The 18,587-nt window shown below is 43.5% G+C and overlaps 1 protein-coding gene across 1 annotated transcript in view; it reads right to left on the bottom strand.

Annotated features, from left to right (window-relative positions):
* frmd4a (FERM domain containing 4A) overlaps positions 1 to 17,888 on the bottom strand; it is a 59,327-nt gene extending 41,439 nt beyond the window's left edge. The window contains exon 1 of the mRNA XM_022754316.1: positions 17,796 to 17,888. Coding sequence (XP_022610037.1) covers positions 17,796 to 17,888 — 93 coding nt within the window. The remainder of the gene's footprint in view (positions 1 to 17,795) is intronic.
* Between the last annotated feature and the right edge of the window lie 699 nt (positions 17,889 to 18,587).

The following is an 18,587-nucleotide window of genomic DNA, read 5'->3' as shown; positions in this document are numbered from 1 at the left end:
CAAATTCCTGATGGTCTGAAATTCTTCTCTTCATTCTTTTCAGATTCTCCACTGAAAGGTCACATTGACTGATCTTAAATTCATTAAATGCATTTTTGAAAGTCCAGCATAACTATGTCATTGATTTAACAGCAAGTGTTATCTGGTGCTGTAAACTGAAACTCTACTTAGCTGTCAACTAGTAATATATCCATGCATAAGACTATCTGTGCAGTCACTGGTTTCATGTCCATGACCTTCTTCTTTCCTCATTTGTTTGCTTTTCCATGATAAACTTGATCTTTTTTTTTTTACTGTTGCTCTGTTGCTCTCACTGATGCCAAAACTATGTGGCAGAAAAATAACTGGGTCACATAGATGTACACATGTGCACTGGCACTCATATAGAGTCTTAAGTTATATTTAATATAAAAAAAATCTCTAAAACTGGACCACAGCAAATGTCTCCTTTGATGACATCCAAGCAAATAAAAGCCCTTCACGAGCAGCACGAGTGCGATCAGACTGCGCCACAGTGTGTCGCTTTGAGAGCAAGTCACCACTGGCCACTGTTACTGTGCATGCAGGTCATCTGTATTTAATGCTAGAAGCAGTTTGAATGTGTTTGCATTTGTGCTTTTATGGCCACGACCTGTATTCAAAATTGTCACAAAAGATTATTCTACTTTGCCTATGTCCCAAAGGATTGAGAAACCGCCTTTCTTCTGGTCAGCTTTGCCCTTTACTGACACGGGTTGGACATTCCATGAATTCCAAACCGAAGTGAGCACTTCGTTGATAAAGCCATTATAAGCACCGCTGTTGTGTGTGTGTGTGTGTGTGTGTGTGTGTATCTTGACACGTGTGCCTCTAATAATGTGGTCATACATCTGCTCTGTGTTTGGGATGAAATAGATCTGAGGTGATTCAGTAACTGAAGTAGCTTCTGAGGAAAGACAGAGGACAAAGTGTGTGTGTGTGTGTGTGTGGGGGGGGGGGCAGAGCACTGACAGATAATAAGAAGAGCTGAGAGGTTCAGGGCAAATAGGTATGAGTGATGTCATGTCTTCAGGACTTTTCTTATCTCAATGAAACAGTTTTAGTGATCATGGGGGTTGATCTGCAAGGATCTAGCTGGTCAATGTGTGTCTTTGTGTGTGAGTGTGTCATTCACAGGGGAAGGATCTTTTACCCCTACACCTCCTCTCTTCATTTATAATTTACACAGTGAGAAATCACTGTAGACCTGAGTGACCCTGTGTTCACTGATACTGCTGGCAATGCATGCAGAAAGACAGTGTGACGTAGAGTGGGGTATTTGGTTTTGCACCACTTATAGTATATACGTGTGTGTGTGTGTTTGTGTGCACATGCATGTGTGTTTATACAATTTAGTCTGTCTGTAAACCCACTGAACCTTGTCTATTCATCCTTGACCTCTCTTTATCTCTCTTGCTTCTTCCGACTCTCTTTCAGTTTCTCATAGGCAAATAAACAACACCCACACACACACACAGACACACACACACACACACACACACACACACACACACACACACACACACACACACACACACAGCTCATGGTCTAAACTCAAGGGCACTGTGCACTGCAGAGTGGTTGAACTCCAGTGGCCTCTATCCCCTGTCCTGTGACTGGATAGAATACCAAATACCCTAATCATTAAGCATGCTGAATATTAAACAGTCCTGTCTGCAAAGTCCTATGTGTGTTTTTTTGTGTATGTGTGTGCGTGTGCGTGTGTGTTTATGTGTCACAGTCCTAATGTATTCTACTGGCCTACCAAATATGTACCCTGAGACCAGAACAGCAGGGAAGAGGAGAAAAGGGATTTTGGGTAAAAACCACCTAAATCCTCTCTGTTCTTTGCTAATTTTGCCCTTGAGTATATGTGTGTGTGTGTGTGTGTGTGTTTCTGTGTGTCCTTCAGGGGCCCTCCAGGCTAATAAGGGAGACAGCCACAGAACGACATCACTCAAGGTACCAGCTTTACAGCAGTTTGTTGAGCTTCCATCCACATAATAACTCTCAGATTTTAAAAGCACTTACTTCTTTCGCTGAGTAGCATGGACACAACCTGCGCTGTCAAGCACACATGCACGCACACACACACACACACACACACACACAAGCCCATGCACATAAATGTTTGACCAGTCTCACTCCCCCGTGCTCTCAAGCCTAAGATGCAAACAAAAGTTGTCATGACAACTTTCTGGGAGATCCAGCCGTCTCACTCTCTGCCAGAAATGTAGGGCACTTAGGGGAGGAGGCGCTATAAGACAATGCCAAGACACTGTAACAGGAAAAGATTTGACCCGGGGATATAAACCTAAAGTAAAAGAGGCATGAATTGAAGTTTTCCCTCACAAAGTGATTCAATCCAGCTGACGACAGTATCATGCTCTTTGGACACTCTACAAAGTCAACATATACTTGTGATTTTACAAAGCCAGACCCCTAATACCTCCACCTGACCGCCCCCCTCATCCTACCACCCCTGCTTCCCCTCAGGCTATTCTGGTTTAAGTAAGAGGGTTTATGCGCAAGATGAGTACAGGGACAGGTAAGAGAAACACAAACACACACTTCAACAGTGAAGACAGTGAGGAAAGGAATTCACAGTGGAGGAGTCTGAAAAGGGTAAAGCAGAAAGCTAGAGGTGGGAATAAACTGGAGATGAGGCAGGCAGACAAATTGAGGCAAGATAATAAAGAAAACAGAAGCAAGGGAGAGATAAGAAGAGACAGTGTGAACACGTTTCAGACCTTTCCTTCATCTTCCCCCAGGATCTAGTCTGAGGTATTCTTGTGACAAACAGAGGGGTGAAAAAGAGGCTCTGTCCTGCAGCCTGTCTGATTTGCCTTCACTGTGCTCTACAGTCGGGATTTATCCCTCCATAGCTTTGGCTCAATGTGACTGTGCTCCATTACTACACACTTGAATCCTCTGAGCCAGGGTAATGAAAAATGACCCAGCTCATCTGCAGGGAGAGCCCTTTGGCAAGTGTGTGTGGTCTGTGTGTGTATGTGAACGTGTGTGCAATTCCTCTCATCCAAAGGGAATCCTGTCATTGTAAAGGTATTGAATGTCTTCCATTTGGCCATTTCACCTCGGGGAGAGTCAGAATATGAAGAAGGTGGAAAGCTTTTGCTCAGGAGATAAAAAAAAAACAACCTGATCAATCATGTAGCGAAGTTACAGATGAGAACTGGGTTCATTTTTTTAGCTTTAGTGGCTGAATTATTAGTTGAAAGCTTGCACACGTGCACACATCACATCTTTCTGCAGTTTTCTGACTGTTGAATTTATGCATGCATAATTTAGCCTTGTTGTGGAACTTGTAAGTAAAATAATACTTAATCCATGAGAACCCACTTGGAGTCCTCCAGATTTCATATTTATTTCTTAATGATGACTGATATGACTTATTATAGATAGATAGATAGATAGATAGATAGATAGATAGATAGATAGATAGATAGATAGATAGATAGATACATTATTTACATATAAATATAGTATACTAACTGACCAAAGGAACATGGGAAATCAGGGAAATCAAATGATGGAGCTCCACCTTGTTTGAACATGTGAGCAGTATATTTTCCACTCTCATTCAGCAGTAATGTGTGATATGTTTTTTTTTTTGTAGATAAACATACTCATCTCTAAATGTTAACGCATATACAAAACTTTAAAGCTCTGTTCGGTAAACACATGTGGACACACTGTTAGTGGATATAATATCCATACAAACAGAGGATCTGAGAGTCCCGGCGAGGGATTTCCTCAGATATTCACCAGATTCTCCTGGTAATCCTCTGGGATTACCATTCTATACTGAGGCCCTAACCTCTGAACTTAAAACATTATAAACCCTTATATCCTAATCACTAATGCCACAGTTAAACCTATCACTTCACTCAGTAAAAGAGGACCACCTCCAAAAACCTCATCATGTCCGTTCACTTGTGGCTCTGGCCACAACTCAGACACACTTAGAGGATTTTAGAGAGATACCACCCGGATTTAAACAAGTGGGCCTCTCAACCTTGGCCCAATGTAACACTGACCAGATATGGCAGATATCATGTTTGACATCTGAATAGTCTTCAACATGGCAACTGATATCTGGGAAAAAGCTCACATTTGGCAGTCATTTTGGATTATATATTATATATTATGGATATTTTTGCGTGTCATGCAACAATATCACCCTTTTTTTTAACTCAATACTGTGCTTTAAGTCAGAGATTAGTCCTTCGGGATGACTGTATGGTGCGCGTGTGAGGATGTGAGTGTGCACATGCCTGTAATTAATCAAGTGAGTGGCCATCCTATCAAGTAGCATGCCATATTCTCACATTACCAGAGAAATTAGATTCTGGCATGGCTAAGAAGCTTATGGTGCACAGTGAGTAAGTGACATGGTACATGGGGGGTGGGGTGTCGTGCTTTAAATGTTTAACATGTAACAAGACTGCAAATCTTCAACAGACTTGTCAAACACATTTACAGCAACAAAATATGAATGACAGATAAAATTTTGATCATGATTTATGATTTATGGAGTGGTGAGAAAATTGTTTCCCATGGCTGAACTGCTGATGAATCTCCACAGGAAATGTTTCTTAAGTCCTGACACCAATGAGACTTACCCCCCACCCCCCCTTTCTCTTTCTCACGCACACACACACACACACACACACACACACACACACACACACACACACACACACACTCACACACAGACACACACACACACACAGACACACACACAAACACACACACACACACACACCACAGCACACACACACTTGAAGCACGACGTGAAAGCGATATTTTTGATAAACCTGGGAATGGAGCAGTGGAAATGTTTTCCAGGCAAACTATGCAAATAAGACCTTATCCCCAGGGAGACACTGTAAACGGCTTCAACCACCAACAGAATCTACAGAGGGACGTTTATGTGTGTGATTGTGTGTGGGCCTGCGCAGGGATATCAAACACAAACATGCCTCTGGCTAGTTGCAAACAAATTAGAAAATTACAAAAAAAAAAAAAAAAAAAAAAAAAAAAAGCAAGGCCCTGGAAAAATTTGAGACAATGTCCATTCTGGCCCTCTACTCCCCCCTCCCATCACCAAAGCTCTCTCTCGGTTCTGGGAAAAGATTTTCTCACATACAGATCCTGGCTTTGGCAATGAGAACAAAGATGGCTGCCAGACAGGGATAGCGATCAAAATTCTTCAGTAGGAAGTCACAAGTTCAACTTCAACCTCTATAATTCCTTGGCTGGAGGACAGGAAAAAATTAATAAGGCTGGGAATTAGCAAAGAAATGCAAATTTCCAATTCTGGATATTTGCCCGCCTGACATGAGTCTATTTTTTTGAAATCCGTTTCAGTGGACCATGAGAACAATTGGCTGATAAATTGAACATGAGAGTCAGAGAGACTTAACAAACTGAATTGAGTACAGTCATGTCCTGATCCAGGGGAGCTATTGGCAATCACAGTGGACTCTTCTTCCAACAAATCCACTTGCTTGAAAACACCGTGGTCTGACTGAGCGCCTACAGTTTATCAGACCACAAACAAAAGACGTAACTGAACAGACATAAATGAACCAGCTCCTACACAGAGGTAGGATTGTGTGTCTTGGTTATTTTAGGGTTTTGCTGCTGTGTCTCTGCTTCATATCATAATGGGCTGGGACTCGTCAGTGAGAGAGGAATATGATCAGTGACAGAGCTATTCTCACAGGAAACAGGACCAGATGAGTTCAGTGGGAGTAAACCAGCTTGGCTTTCAATCCTAAATATGATGCAGTAGAGCCTACAAACGAACACAGCAGTACGGTCTAATGAATATGTATGATAGATATGACATAATGCCAGATATAAAATATGTATAAAACTTTTCAGTGGGATTACGTTGCTAGGAAACAGCTTGGATCATAGTTTATTTGCAGACTGGGAGCACCAGCTTCCTGTCAGCTACTGTTATTAGCAAGCACTACAACAGGAAATAAACTGGGTCTATCTAGGATGTTTATCTTGTCAAGTCAGAAATTATCTAGAGGGATGTTGAACTTGCTGAGGATGAGTTTTGCTTAACAACATGTCACTTCACATTCTTAAGAACAAAATAATGGCTTGTAGAAACTCTTGTGATTTGCAGGACAACAGTGATTACAGATGAATACTAAATTCTTGCAACTCAGGGGAAGTCCAGCCACCTGTGTTTGCTATAGTCCTTACCCCTGCTTCTTCCCCATGCAGGATATCCTGCCTTTGGGATGGGGTGGGTGGTAAAAGGGGGGTTGGTGTGAGAAAAATGAGAAGCAAAAAACAAAACAAATTGTACACAGCTGAAATCAATGCGAATGGAGAGCAACACGAGAAATGACAAACAATTATCCAGAGACACTGTCTAACACGGCACAGCAGAGCCCTGGCCTCACACGCCTCTCTGTACTAACCCTGTTTAAAGGGTCACACCACCAGAGGAAAATGTGTGACTGGAGGCTATTGAGTCAATATTATTCAGCCTGATGTATGAAAGTGTGAACACACGGCTGCGTTCTCTCACGAGAGAAATAAGAGTACATATGTGTGAGCAAACAACACTTCACAAATGTTGCAGTCTGCTGGTTAATGTAATGCCACAGCTCAATCAAACAGGCTGCCGCTCCACGCAACATGCAAAGCACCTTGAGCATAAAATTATCACCTTGACATATGTGTCACACTCTGGAGTGCAGGGAAATATCTGGGCTAGTGTCCTGATTGAGTTTGTAGGACTGCTGGTGATGGATGCCTTCCCCAGCAAGAGTTGAAAAGAGAGTATAGTGAGAGGCTTTAATAAGAAATGAAGAAGTAATTTAGGTAGGAAAAAAGCAAAAATAGAAAGTCAGAAAGGGAAAAGAGACATGAAGGAACCGGTTTGGATCAGTGGTGTGGAAATGTATTTTCATTTCAGGAGGAAAGAAGAAGGTGGGAAAGGAGTGGAAACAGGTTGATAAAACACGAAGACACAGTTGTTTTCTCTCTCTCTCTCTCTCTCTCTCTCTCTCTCTCTCTCCCTCTCTCTATTGTGTGTGTGCCAGTTGTGTGAGGCTGGGTATCTCATTAACAGTAATAGAGGAAGCCGGGCAGGGAGGCAGTGCAGTGAGCCAGGGATATCCCCATCCTGCAGCCTGACACACTGACCCCTCCTTCCCTGCCTTTGCAACTCCCTCCACTATTAACTACTCCACCTTGGACCATACCACTTCATCAGGCCAGGGGGAGATATTGCTTGTAGCGCATCAAAGCCCTCATCCAGAGGATGTTTGGTAAAGTGAAAAAAGACCTCTGTTTGATAAGTGTTTTAGCGTGGCCTCTTTCAGACTATAGTGCGTCTCTAAACCAGGAGGGGGTGTTAAGGATGGGTTTGTCTTAGGGAGGCCTGGTAAATTATTTCAGTTTCCTCTGATTGTGTTACCTTCCCTCAGGATGCTTAAACTTAGGAGCCAGATGAAAACACATGAAAACAAAAGTCAGAATAACAAACCACCTTATTCCCCTCATGAGAATAAAAGGGAATTAGAGCAAAGAGACAGGAAAAGCTATGGTGAGTGTGTGCGTTTATGTTTACGTATACATTACATGCGTGCATGTCCATGTATTCATGTTACTCCACTGATCATTTTGTGCCCTGTTATCTAGCAACAGGCCTGGCGAGTCTCTCTCTGTGAGACTGTTGGGTTTGTCCTGGTGGTGCCAGCTGCATACAGGGCAGGTGACATGCTTGGGGAATACTAATGGCTCCATGAAAGCCCCGAGTACTGGTCCAGACATGGTGGAGTGAATACTGAGCGACCATTTTGCTGAATCACAGCTAGACAAACACAAGGCACAAAAGATGCAGTCGGTTTTAATAAAGCAATTAAAATAATTAAAACCAGTGAAACAGTTCTTTTAAAGCAAACTGACATATTTAGTGCATCAAAGGTTACCATGGAGTTGGATTAAATGTGTAAGACGATGGAGGCATGGTGAACAGACAGCCTATAAAACCGTGTGTGTGTGTGTGTGTGTGTGTGTGTGTGTGTGTGTGTGTGTGTGTGTGTGTGTGTGTGTGTGTGTGTGTGTGTGTGTGTGTGTGTGTGTGTGTGTGTGTGTGTGTGTGTGTGTGTGTGTGTGTGTGTGTGTGTGTGTGTGTGTGTGTGTGTGTGTGTGTGTGTGTGTGTGTGTGTGTGTGTGTGTGTGTGTGTGTGTGTGTGTGTGTGTGTGTGTGTGTGTGTGTGTGTGTGTGTGTGTGTGTGTGTGTGTGTGTGTGTGTGTGTGTGTGTGTGTGTGTGTGTGTGTGTGTGTGTGTGTGTGTGTGTGTGTGTGTGTGTGTGTGTGTGTGTGTGTGTGTGTGTGTGTGTGTGTGTGTGTGTGTGTGTGTGTGTGTGTGTGTGTGTGTGTGTTTTGTGTGCAAGCTTCCCCCTTTCACATATCCACAGAAACACTTACAAGCTTACAAGACCCTAGCAACACAACTTCCTGTTCAGGCTTTGCATCCTGAACACAACAACAAAAACAACAACAACATCAACAACAACAACAACAAAAGAGCTTTCTACACAGGGGCAGCAATGTAAAACAAAGCAGCTTTTTCAACACCAGAGATTAACTTGGTGGGACAACACTCTACATGCATGTGAGCAATGTGTTATAGAACTCTGTCGACTTATGTGTCCCATTTCAGCAGCAGCAGCAGCACTGCCACAACATCTAACCCAGTTCTGTCCTCTATGCTTAATGAAACAAATTAGTCCTGAAGGACATACCTGGCCTGCAGCACTGTTCACTGCCTCTCTCTGTCTCATCCTGATCCTTGACACGAGTGTGGCATCATTCATTTATAATAGTTTCCTGTACTGGATACCCATCTCCACAGGTGGCACAGCATGCAGACAGACAATGCTTGCAAATCTCGACGAAAGTATCTTTTAACAGATATGTATTCATATGAATTTATTTAGGTTCAAATTAGCAATAAATGCCCTGTTCAACGTTCCTATTTGGATGCATGGATGTATGTGAGGTGCAGCCTACCTGGTAGAGTGGCCTTGAAACACACCTGTGTGTGTGTAATAAGTGCAGCGGTCCAGGAAGGTTCCTGGCATGCACACGAAGGCGTCGGAGGGCTGTGGAGGTGAGAGTCCACAGCAGACCCTGCCGAGTACAGACCACCTCGTCTAGACCCAACAAGACTGCCTCCATTACTGCACCGACTGACACTCTGTGATGAGAGACACACCACCAGAGGTATGTACAGCAGTACGAGTTGATATCAGTGGGATATCCACAGGTATCACATTTGCAAACTTTTATTTGAACAGGTAAGCGATTACAGGTAAAATCCACAGAGGCCCAGGTAATGAGAAGATATGATTAGCCTTTATTGTCCTCTTGATACCACTTAGCGCCAATAGATAATAACTGGGTCATCTCTAGAGGTAAGCCACAATGAGACACGATAACCCTGCGGCTTCCTCCTCTCCTCTGTCCCTCTCTGTCCTCTCAGTCTCTGGGATTCAGCGGTCTGATGCCTCCTCAAGGTCAAACCCTGCTAGTCCTTCTGCCCTAGTCCCACACAGACAGTGGTCCCTGCTGACTCTTTCTCTCTTCTTCTTCCTCCACTCTCTTCCCTTCTCACTGAAGCAATGCACCCTCTATTCGCTGGTCTCAGCGCCACAAACACAAACATTCCCTCTAAGGAAATGCAGCCGGTCTCTTGGTCTCCCTCACTGGTAGTTGTTTTTAAAGCGATATGCACTCTAATACCACAGCTCACACGAAGAGCAACCAGTCCTCTCACTCTCTCTCTCTCTCTCTCACTGCCTCACTTTTCAAATAGAGAGGGGCAACAGGCTGCACACACCTGGTCAAGCTGGACACTGTCCGTATGCTTCTCATCCTAAAGCTGGAAACACACCGAAACACACACACACACACACACACACACACACACACACACACACGCACCACTCACATAAATACTTTACACAAGCATGCATTCATGCATACACAGACCAAAATAGTCACTGAACTGAAAAATGCTGACATTTGGTCTCTAAAGACATGAGCATGTTACTTTCTGACAGCACTGGGATTTTAGCCAGAATGATTTTAAAAAAGGCAACATTCTTCCTCTGAGCCAGTTTTCCCAGGCTGGAGTATCCTGACCTGACCTATTCAAATTCTTCCAAAAATTAAAAGAATATGCAACCCATCTGTTACTCCAACCAACCAACGCCACACATTATCCTCCAACACAATGGGAAAAGAATATAAATATAAATGATTACGTCAAGCTTAATTGTTTATTTGAGACAAAAATCCACAATGAACCTTATTTTACATTTGATTACACACACCCATTTATAACAATGGCCACATGGAGGCAATACAACCCCCGTATACAAGCTGTGCCAAGCCCACAGTGCCTGTGTATATCCTTGCCAGTCTGTGATAAACTCTGGCTGCCAACAGCCCTGCTGAAAAAATACAGCTTTAATGATCAATGATCACTTTGTTATGTGTAATTTTAAATGTTAAAAAGACTATGAAGTCAAGCACAGACACACACTTGTTCTGCCTACAACAGACCGTCCCTTCTGGTTCTGAGGATTTCTTATATGTCAACTGTAACATTTAAAAACAAAAAAAAAAAACTTAACTGCTTGATGGTTTTTTAGAGCCGAACTGATTCATTTTCTCCACTTTACTTCCATTTTCCTCAGAAAGCCTTGGTCAATAGGGAATTCAATAACTCTGTACTGTACAGTAATTCTCTGTCTTCCAGCCGAACCCGATCTGACTATGACTGGATTAAATGGCCTTTCCTAGCCCACTCTGATTCATGGAGGGGTTTATCGATACGAGGGGTCAATCCTGTACTGCTGAGCTATAGTGTGTGTATATGGATACAAATTGCTGTATGATGCGCATAACATTTGTTTGTTACTGAACATGAGTAAGTTACTGCCATATCATTAATCAACTACAACATATGGAAAGTAAAACAAAAAAGTTTTTTTCACAGTGAGAAAAATAAATACTGTGTTATTATTGGTGCTGTGGGAGTGGGAGCACATTCTACTGTATTTTTGCTTTCTTTCTCTCTCCATTTGTGTGCTACTTTCTTTTTCACTCTCCACTCACACTAGGTTTTGCACAGATGGCTAATTGAAAGGATTACAGAAGGTTTCATTGCAAAAAAATCCTAATCCCTAATAATGCAGTACACTCTCATTATCTTCTTAAATTTTCTTAATTTCACCGACCACATGCTCACAGATCGCTCATTCCACAGCACCAGTTTCCCATCCCTCTGTCTCCGGGCCTCATGTTGTACTCTCAGCAGTGTCTTGAGAAATCCATGAGGAATGTGTGAATTTTCCAAAATGAATCAGTTTGGCTGGAGCTGCGCACGAAGGGTGGAGGCATTCACCTCTCACCCACTGTAATTTACGATGGGTGTAAATATTTGTTGTGGTTGGGAGGGAGGTGGGAGGTTAGGTATGACAGTGCGCTGTTCCCATGAGTCTATGTGTTTGCAATGTCCCGCTGAATCCTGGGAAAGGTCGTGCAAGCCCTGCGATGTAAACAGACATCGCCAGAGCGTCAGCTGGCCGGCTATTAAGACAGAGAGGAGAAGACACTATTCAGGATTTTACAATCAGTGTTGTAATGGACAGATGGAATTGACAGCCCAACAGTGAGATAATCTGTGTGTTTTTTCATTCTTTCTCACACACATTCATCCACATATTGACGATGATAAATAAAACTAAAATCTGTTCTGAGGTCATCCCAGTCTTGACACAGGCAGGAATTGGGAAAATCAGGAGTAAACGTTCATCTCTACTCCATCTCCAGGTCTCAGTGTGCTCTTCCACCCCTCTTACTTTCTCCTGCCTCCATCTCTGTCTGTCCCTCTTTCATCTCTCCCTCATATCTCTCAATCTTCTTTCTGCTCTCTGATCTTCACTCAGGCGTGTTATACTAGAGTGCAGGCAGTGTCAGAGAGCGAGAGGGAGGCAGAGCAGTGGAGGGAAATGGGTCACAGACACTATAAATTCACAAGAACATTCACAACTGAGACACTCTGGCACACAAATTCACTAAAACAGTTGTTTTTATACAAGAGAGTAGAAAGTGCAATGGACACACATGTACTACTCATGTACTTCTTCTCTTCTTTTACTGCAATTTTAAAGTGACAATGAACCTGACATCTGCTTTTTTTTTGTTTTTATGTTTACAGGTTAACTTTTCTCACAGGCTCATTTTAAACACATGCACACGCCACAGTCACTGTGTATCACTGTGACAGAAGATTATGAGTGACATACGTGTATAGACCCTGTCTGAAATTCAATCCCGATCAGTCTAGTTGAATGTGATTGTATTAGAGGTGCAAGCAGGAAAATCAATAACATAATGCAATGTGGCTCGAGAGAGTGATGAAAGCGGGGAGCTTCGATATGTCTATATGTGTGTGTGTGTGTGTGTGAGAATGTATGTGCATGCCATGCGGTTTGGTTTCCCCGTTCATATGTGAACATGGAATAATTGTGCACGTGTGCAATGAACAAACCCCATGACGACACAAAACCTTTGAAGTGCTGGGACTTGTCAGTCTCTTAAGTATAAAAGTTGACCTAGTTCATATGTTCTATGCTGTAATATGCTATACACAAGCACAAAGGGATGTTCAAGAAGATAGTCACACACACATATTCACATGTTCTCACACACACACACACACACACACACACACACACACACACACACACACACACACACACACACACACACACACACACACTCAAGCTAATCATTCTCTCCACTTTGCCTGGCAGATAAATATTAATGAGGATTACTATGTTACTGCAGTACACCCACGGGAAAACAAGAGGCTGCACCTCTCTCATTCTCTCTCTCTTTCTAACCCTTTCCCGCTCTGTCTCTTTGTCACTCACGCCCACACACACACACACACACACACACACACACACACACACACACACACAGTCCTGCTGCATCAAACATCCTCAACAAAGTCTTTAACGCATTTTCTTTCTTTTTCTCCCCAGCTTTCCTTTTTATTCTGTCATAGCAGGATTCACAGACTGTTCAACAAACACACATGCACACGCGCACACGCACACACACACACACACACACACACACACACACACACACACACACACACACACGCACAAACTATGAATAAACCCCTTCATATGAATGAGTCACAGACAGTGCCTCCGTTCTCATTGGGTCGTGTTATCTCTGTCTAACAAAAGGCACTTTTGTGCTGGGATATTTCAAGAACATTTTGGGGTCTCTACATCCTGTTTTGGGGAGATGGAATTTAACAGACTCCTTCCCATCATCCCACACTCTTCTTTTTTCTTTCTTTCTCTCTCTCTCTCTCTCTCTCTCAAAAGGATTCCTTGCAGCCATTTCTGAGAATAGAGAAGCAGAGATAATGAAGAAATCACTCTGAGCTCTGCATGGAGGTGGCAGAGGATGTGAACACACACAAACACAAACACACAAACACACACACACACACGCATATCTCAGCATGCACTGGGGATGTTTTGGCAGAGGACAGAGGAGTCCACTCTCACTATAGCTACCCTGCTAGCAAACTGTCTCCACAGAGAAAACACATTATCAGCAGCTCAGTGCCTTCAGCCTTCACTCACAGTCAATAGACGATCATCTCCTCATTGTTTGATCGTGCTCTGTACAGATTTACTTTGAACTCGTACACAGCTGTGTGTCTATAGGTCTGCGGGTTGATTTTGGACAGGGAATAAAAGATGGAAAAAAAAAAATCAGAGCAGAGAGTGATGAAAGAGACGGGGTGGAGAGACGGGTGGGAGTCTCCCGTCTCTCCCTCCTCCCTTGCTCAAAAACATTCTTCCTTCTGAGCTGCCTTTGGGGAGAAAAGGGGGGTCCCCTTTCATGCTGAACAGGGTGTGGTGCAAGGGGGGCCTAAAGGAGCCTTTAGCTCCAGTTATTCCCACCTCTCTCTTTCTTTCTTCCCTACTCTCCCCCTTTTCTTTGTCTCTTTAATTGGACTGACTGACCACAGCTCTCTCACCTACAGTCTTTAGGGCTGGTTGAGATCCCTGGGAATCAATACTGTAGCGAGGCAGGGCAGAGCTGTGGGGGAAAAATCTCAAACTGCCACTCTAAACTGCTATTTGGTAAAGAAAAAAAAAATAAACAAACTTATTTTGAATGCTGCTCCTTTGGTTTTCCACATCAACGTCACAGCTGCTTAAATGAATCCTGACTCTAATATCAAGACAATTAGATCAGCCTGATGAGAAACAAGCGGAGTATCAACATGACCCGCAGAATGCCGGAGTCCAGTGCTGACCTTCTCTGTGATTGGTGCAGACAAGATGTTTAAATGTAACAAGGATCGATTAGTATTCCTGCCTCACCACTTGTCTGGCTGCCTCTAGCTTTCAAGCCTATAGTGGTAAATTACAGTCATGCCATTGTCTGTTTGCATTCCTATCCTGCTCATGAATGTGTGTTTTGAGCATGTGTACACGTCTCTATATGTGTGTGTGTGTGTGAACTTTTCCCTCTCTGACAGTGATCCACCCCTCCCACCTTTAAACCCTCGCTCCCCTGCGGTGCCCCTGACAACAACATGTTTCCTTGGAGAGCAATTTAGCCGCCTAAAATCTGAGCTGTTTTCCGTCTGCGTAAACACACACATCTTGTCTTCCCTTTGTTTGTTTGTTGTTTTTGTTCTTAATTTCACAGAAAAGAGCTGAGCAGCTTAACACGATAGCAGGATGACAAAGGCAGAGGATAATCCTAATACAGCCTGCTCACAGAGGTAATCTAAACAGAAAACATCCCCAAAAAAGAAGCTGTTTTAAATTGTCAACACCAACTGTGCAATTTATAATCATAATATTACACTGTCAACAGTCAGTATAGTGTTTCTATCTATAAACCCTTCCACTATCTATAAACCACTTCTATCATTGCTGCCACTTTTACTTTCTCAGGGCTAATCTTGTAATGAAAGTTATGCAAGATGCAGAGAAAGGGGGCATGAGGGGGAGAAAGGCATGGCAAGTCAACATATGAAGAAGCTTAGAAGGAGAAGATAAGGTTAAGATAAGAAGATGATTCATGGAGAGAGAAAAAGAGTAGAAATCAAGTTTGTCACCTCTTTTATTGTTCTGCAGTTAACGAGGCGTGTTTTATTCAGATGTGTCATAGCTGCTGGCCGTGAACAAAGATGGCTATGTTATCCCTGTAGATATTACTCAATTAACTGGGATGTGAAACCCACATCCATCAGAAACTGCACACACGTGAGACAATTCATCTGCATTAGTTTTGTGACAGGGCACAGATGCGTATAGATACAGATTTTGTCAATATTTTTTTTCTGTATGCATGTACTCCTCTATGCAGCTCACACAGTTGCATAAGGCGGAGACTGGATGATAACGCAATGAGTTATCTAACGTGACATGTCAGAGCAGGACAAAGCTGCAGCTGTGTATATAGAAGTGAAAGTATTTCAGAGCCTCACTAAGGACATGGGAAGGTAAAATCATAACTCAACAGACAGTCAGCCTTCTTAGATCCTCAGGGGAAGAAACCGGTAGATCACTGAGCTTTGTTCACCTGCCATCACCAAGAGAAATAAGTCAGAAAGTCTGAGGATTTAAATTCTCTTTTTAAAACTGTGTTGTGTGCCTGTTTGGTTTAATAGATGATGATATTCTGAAAATCTCATGCATTCACTACCTTACACAGCAAGTGGGTGCACATCCATCTATTTTTCCAGCACAACAGAACAGTTATGTGAGTGAGTGTATGTAAATCATCACAACAAGTAATCCCCGTTCAGCCTGTCTACACACAGCTGGCTGCAAGAGGAATGGGAGGCAGAGAAAGGGGATGCAATCAGGAAAGAGGGAGGGAGGGATGGAGGGAGAGAGAGAGAGAGAGAGGGAGAGAGGGACCTTCCTTTATTCCTGTGACAAAATCTGCTTTTCTCTGTTAATTAAGGTGATTTGACTGTGTGTGTGTGTGTGTGTGTGTGTGTGTGTGTGTGTGTGTGTGTGTGTGTGTGTGTGTGTGTGTGCGCACCAGCCAATCAACCATTTACATTAACATGTACATTTAGTCATTTGGCAGATGCTTTTATCCAAAGCAACTTACAAGTGAGGGACATCACTAAAGCCAGCAGCAATTACTTCTCTAAAGGACAGTGATTACTTTGTTTCCTCCAATCATGCACTACTATGACAGCAAGCCAGATTCAGTTAGTGAGTGAGTGAGACACTCAACCTGAAGACTATGAAAAGTGAGACCTGAAAGGATCAGAACAAGACATTCTCAAGTCTCTTACTTGAGAGGACTTACTCTTACAGTGCAGTGACTACAAAAGCTATCTTCTGCAAATCAATCAGCTTGTGCTTTATGTATTTACGGAGATGTGAGGGTTATAGCAGTTATTTTTTTGGAGGGTTGGAATATGCATGTCTAAGCTTATTAAAGTGAAAGCCGTTTCATCCAACATACAGTAGCCACACTGTGTAATTTATGATAGCATGTGTGAAGTATGTGCGCGCCTGTGTGTATTACTGTATCCTCTGAGCACACGTTCAATCAAAGAGAGAACTACAAAGCGACCGGCGATTCTCAGAAGAGCTCATGGCATTTAGAAGTCACATTTCCTCAAAGGGGTGTGTTAATGAAACTGAAGACACATTACATCAAGTGGGAACACTGAGATTTCAAAAGCGAGATCAAATTCAAGTCAGTGCGATCCTATGAGCACCACGTGATTTTTTTGGAAAGCAGTTTGGAAGCCTGGCTCGCTCATCACCTGAACACACACCTTACTTAAGTTTGATTCACTTGATGCCAGTGTTTTTACAGCATGAAAGAGCACTGACACACATCACCGAGAAAATGCATGGGGGACTCTCACACACACATACACTCACAGCTGCAAACTTATGTGCTGCTTTGAGTTTGCAGTTTTCTCGTGGTGTGAACAACTTTACTGAAGAGCAAAAGTGGTGAATCATCTGGCAGGTTACAACCTGTCTTTACAACATAAAGGTTAACTTTGCAACATGCATTCCACATCTAAGCTTAGCTGGAAACTATTATCTTCAGTCGTCAGCCCACACCCACCAGATTTACACAAACACACAAACACTGAGGTTTCTGATGCACCGACAGACAAAGTGATTTTTCACTATATAAAAAGCCCAGCACTTTAAATCAAGCTGAAGGCAATGCGCAGCTTTGCTTGATAAAAGGAAGCTTACTCATGTCTCTAGTCAGTTCAATTGCATTGACAGTGACAGGCAAACAAGCTGCACTCAAACACAGCTCTCCCACAGTGAGACTTCCCTGTAACCTTGAAAACTGGGGACGGCGGTGGCATACATTAGCAGAGACAGAGACAGAATGAGCTGTGGAAAGACTGACAGGCTCAGACTGTCAGGAAGAGAAACACAGTGAAGCATTGTCCACTGTAGAGATTAAAAGCTTTGCTCTTGACTTGCCTTCCACCAACTCAAATCTAATACCGTTCCCTGGATTAGCCAAGAACCTTTTTAAATCCCACTTACACACACAACAGCACGGCAAGACATGGTCACAGAGAGAGGGAGAGACAAAGTCAGAGAAGGAGAGAGAAAGTGAAAATGAGGAATTCAGGGAAGCTTGTGCCTTACCCTCTCTCCACTGTTCCTCCGTAGAGTCCCCACCGGCAGTTTAAGCATTAGCCGGCGGGTTCTCCCCGGTGTCACTGCACCTTGGACCACCATCGTACGCTCCAGAGTGTGTGTGTCCGTGGGTGTGTGAGCATGGGTGCAAGTGTGTGAGGTGGGTGTCCTCGCCGTCCCGTCCAGCCTGGCAGCCGGGGTTCACGCGAGCTTGCGCGTGGGTGTGTATCAGGAAAGAAGCTTGTGTGATGTGAGCGTGTGTTGGTGGGTGGTTGTAGCAGCCCCACACCGGTCCTATGTGCCTCTCTCTGCCTCTATTTCCCTCTGTGTTAAAACACTGCCCATGCTGCTCCGCTCAGCTACGCTCCACTCCGCCGCTCTGGAGGTGAATGAGTGTGTGAGAGCGAGAGGGAGCGCGCTTTGTCTCTCCTCTCTCTTCTCCAGCTCTCTGGCAGCTCCCCCTCCTTGCCTCTCACACTCACTTCCTTCAGTTGGGGGCTTAACCAGGTCACTGGATTAATGTGATGTTACGGCTGTTATTAGCATACGCACTCGAGTCACGTGATCCAATAATAATTGTGTCTGAGCATATATACCCCTACCACCCACACACACACACACACACACACACACACACACACACACACACACACACACAAACACACACCCAGCCCTTACAGGGGATCACGTGGGGAACCTCAAAAGGAATATGGGATGTTTTGCCATCTGGTAGGGAGATTATCTTTGAAATCCCACATCCAGCTTTCTCTCCCTGCACTGTCTGGACTAGGACACAAAGGG

This window comes from Seriola dumerili, unplaced genomic scaffold (assembly GCF_002260705.1).
Source record: "Seriola dumerili isolate Sdu_G_001 unplaced genomic scaffold, Sdu_1.0 BDQW01000219.1, whole genome shotgun sequence".
Lineage (NCBI taxonomy): Eukaryota > Metazoa > Chordata > Actinopteri > Carangiformes > Carangidae > Seriola > Seriola dumerili.
Note: the sequence above shows the minus strand (reverse complement) of the source record. Positions and strands in the feature narration are given on the sequence as shown.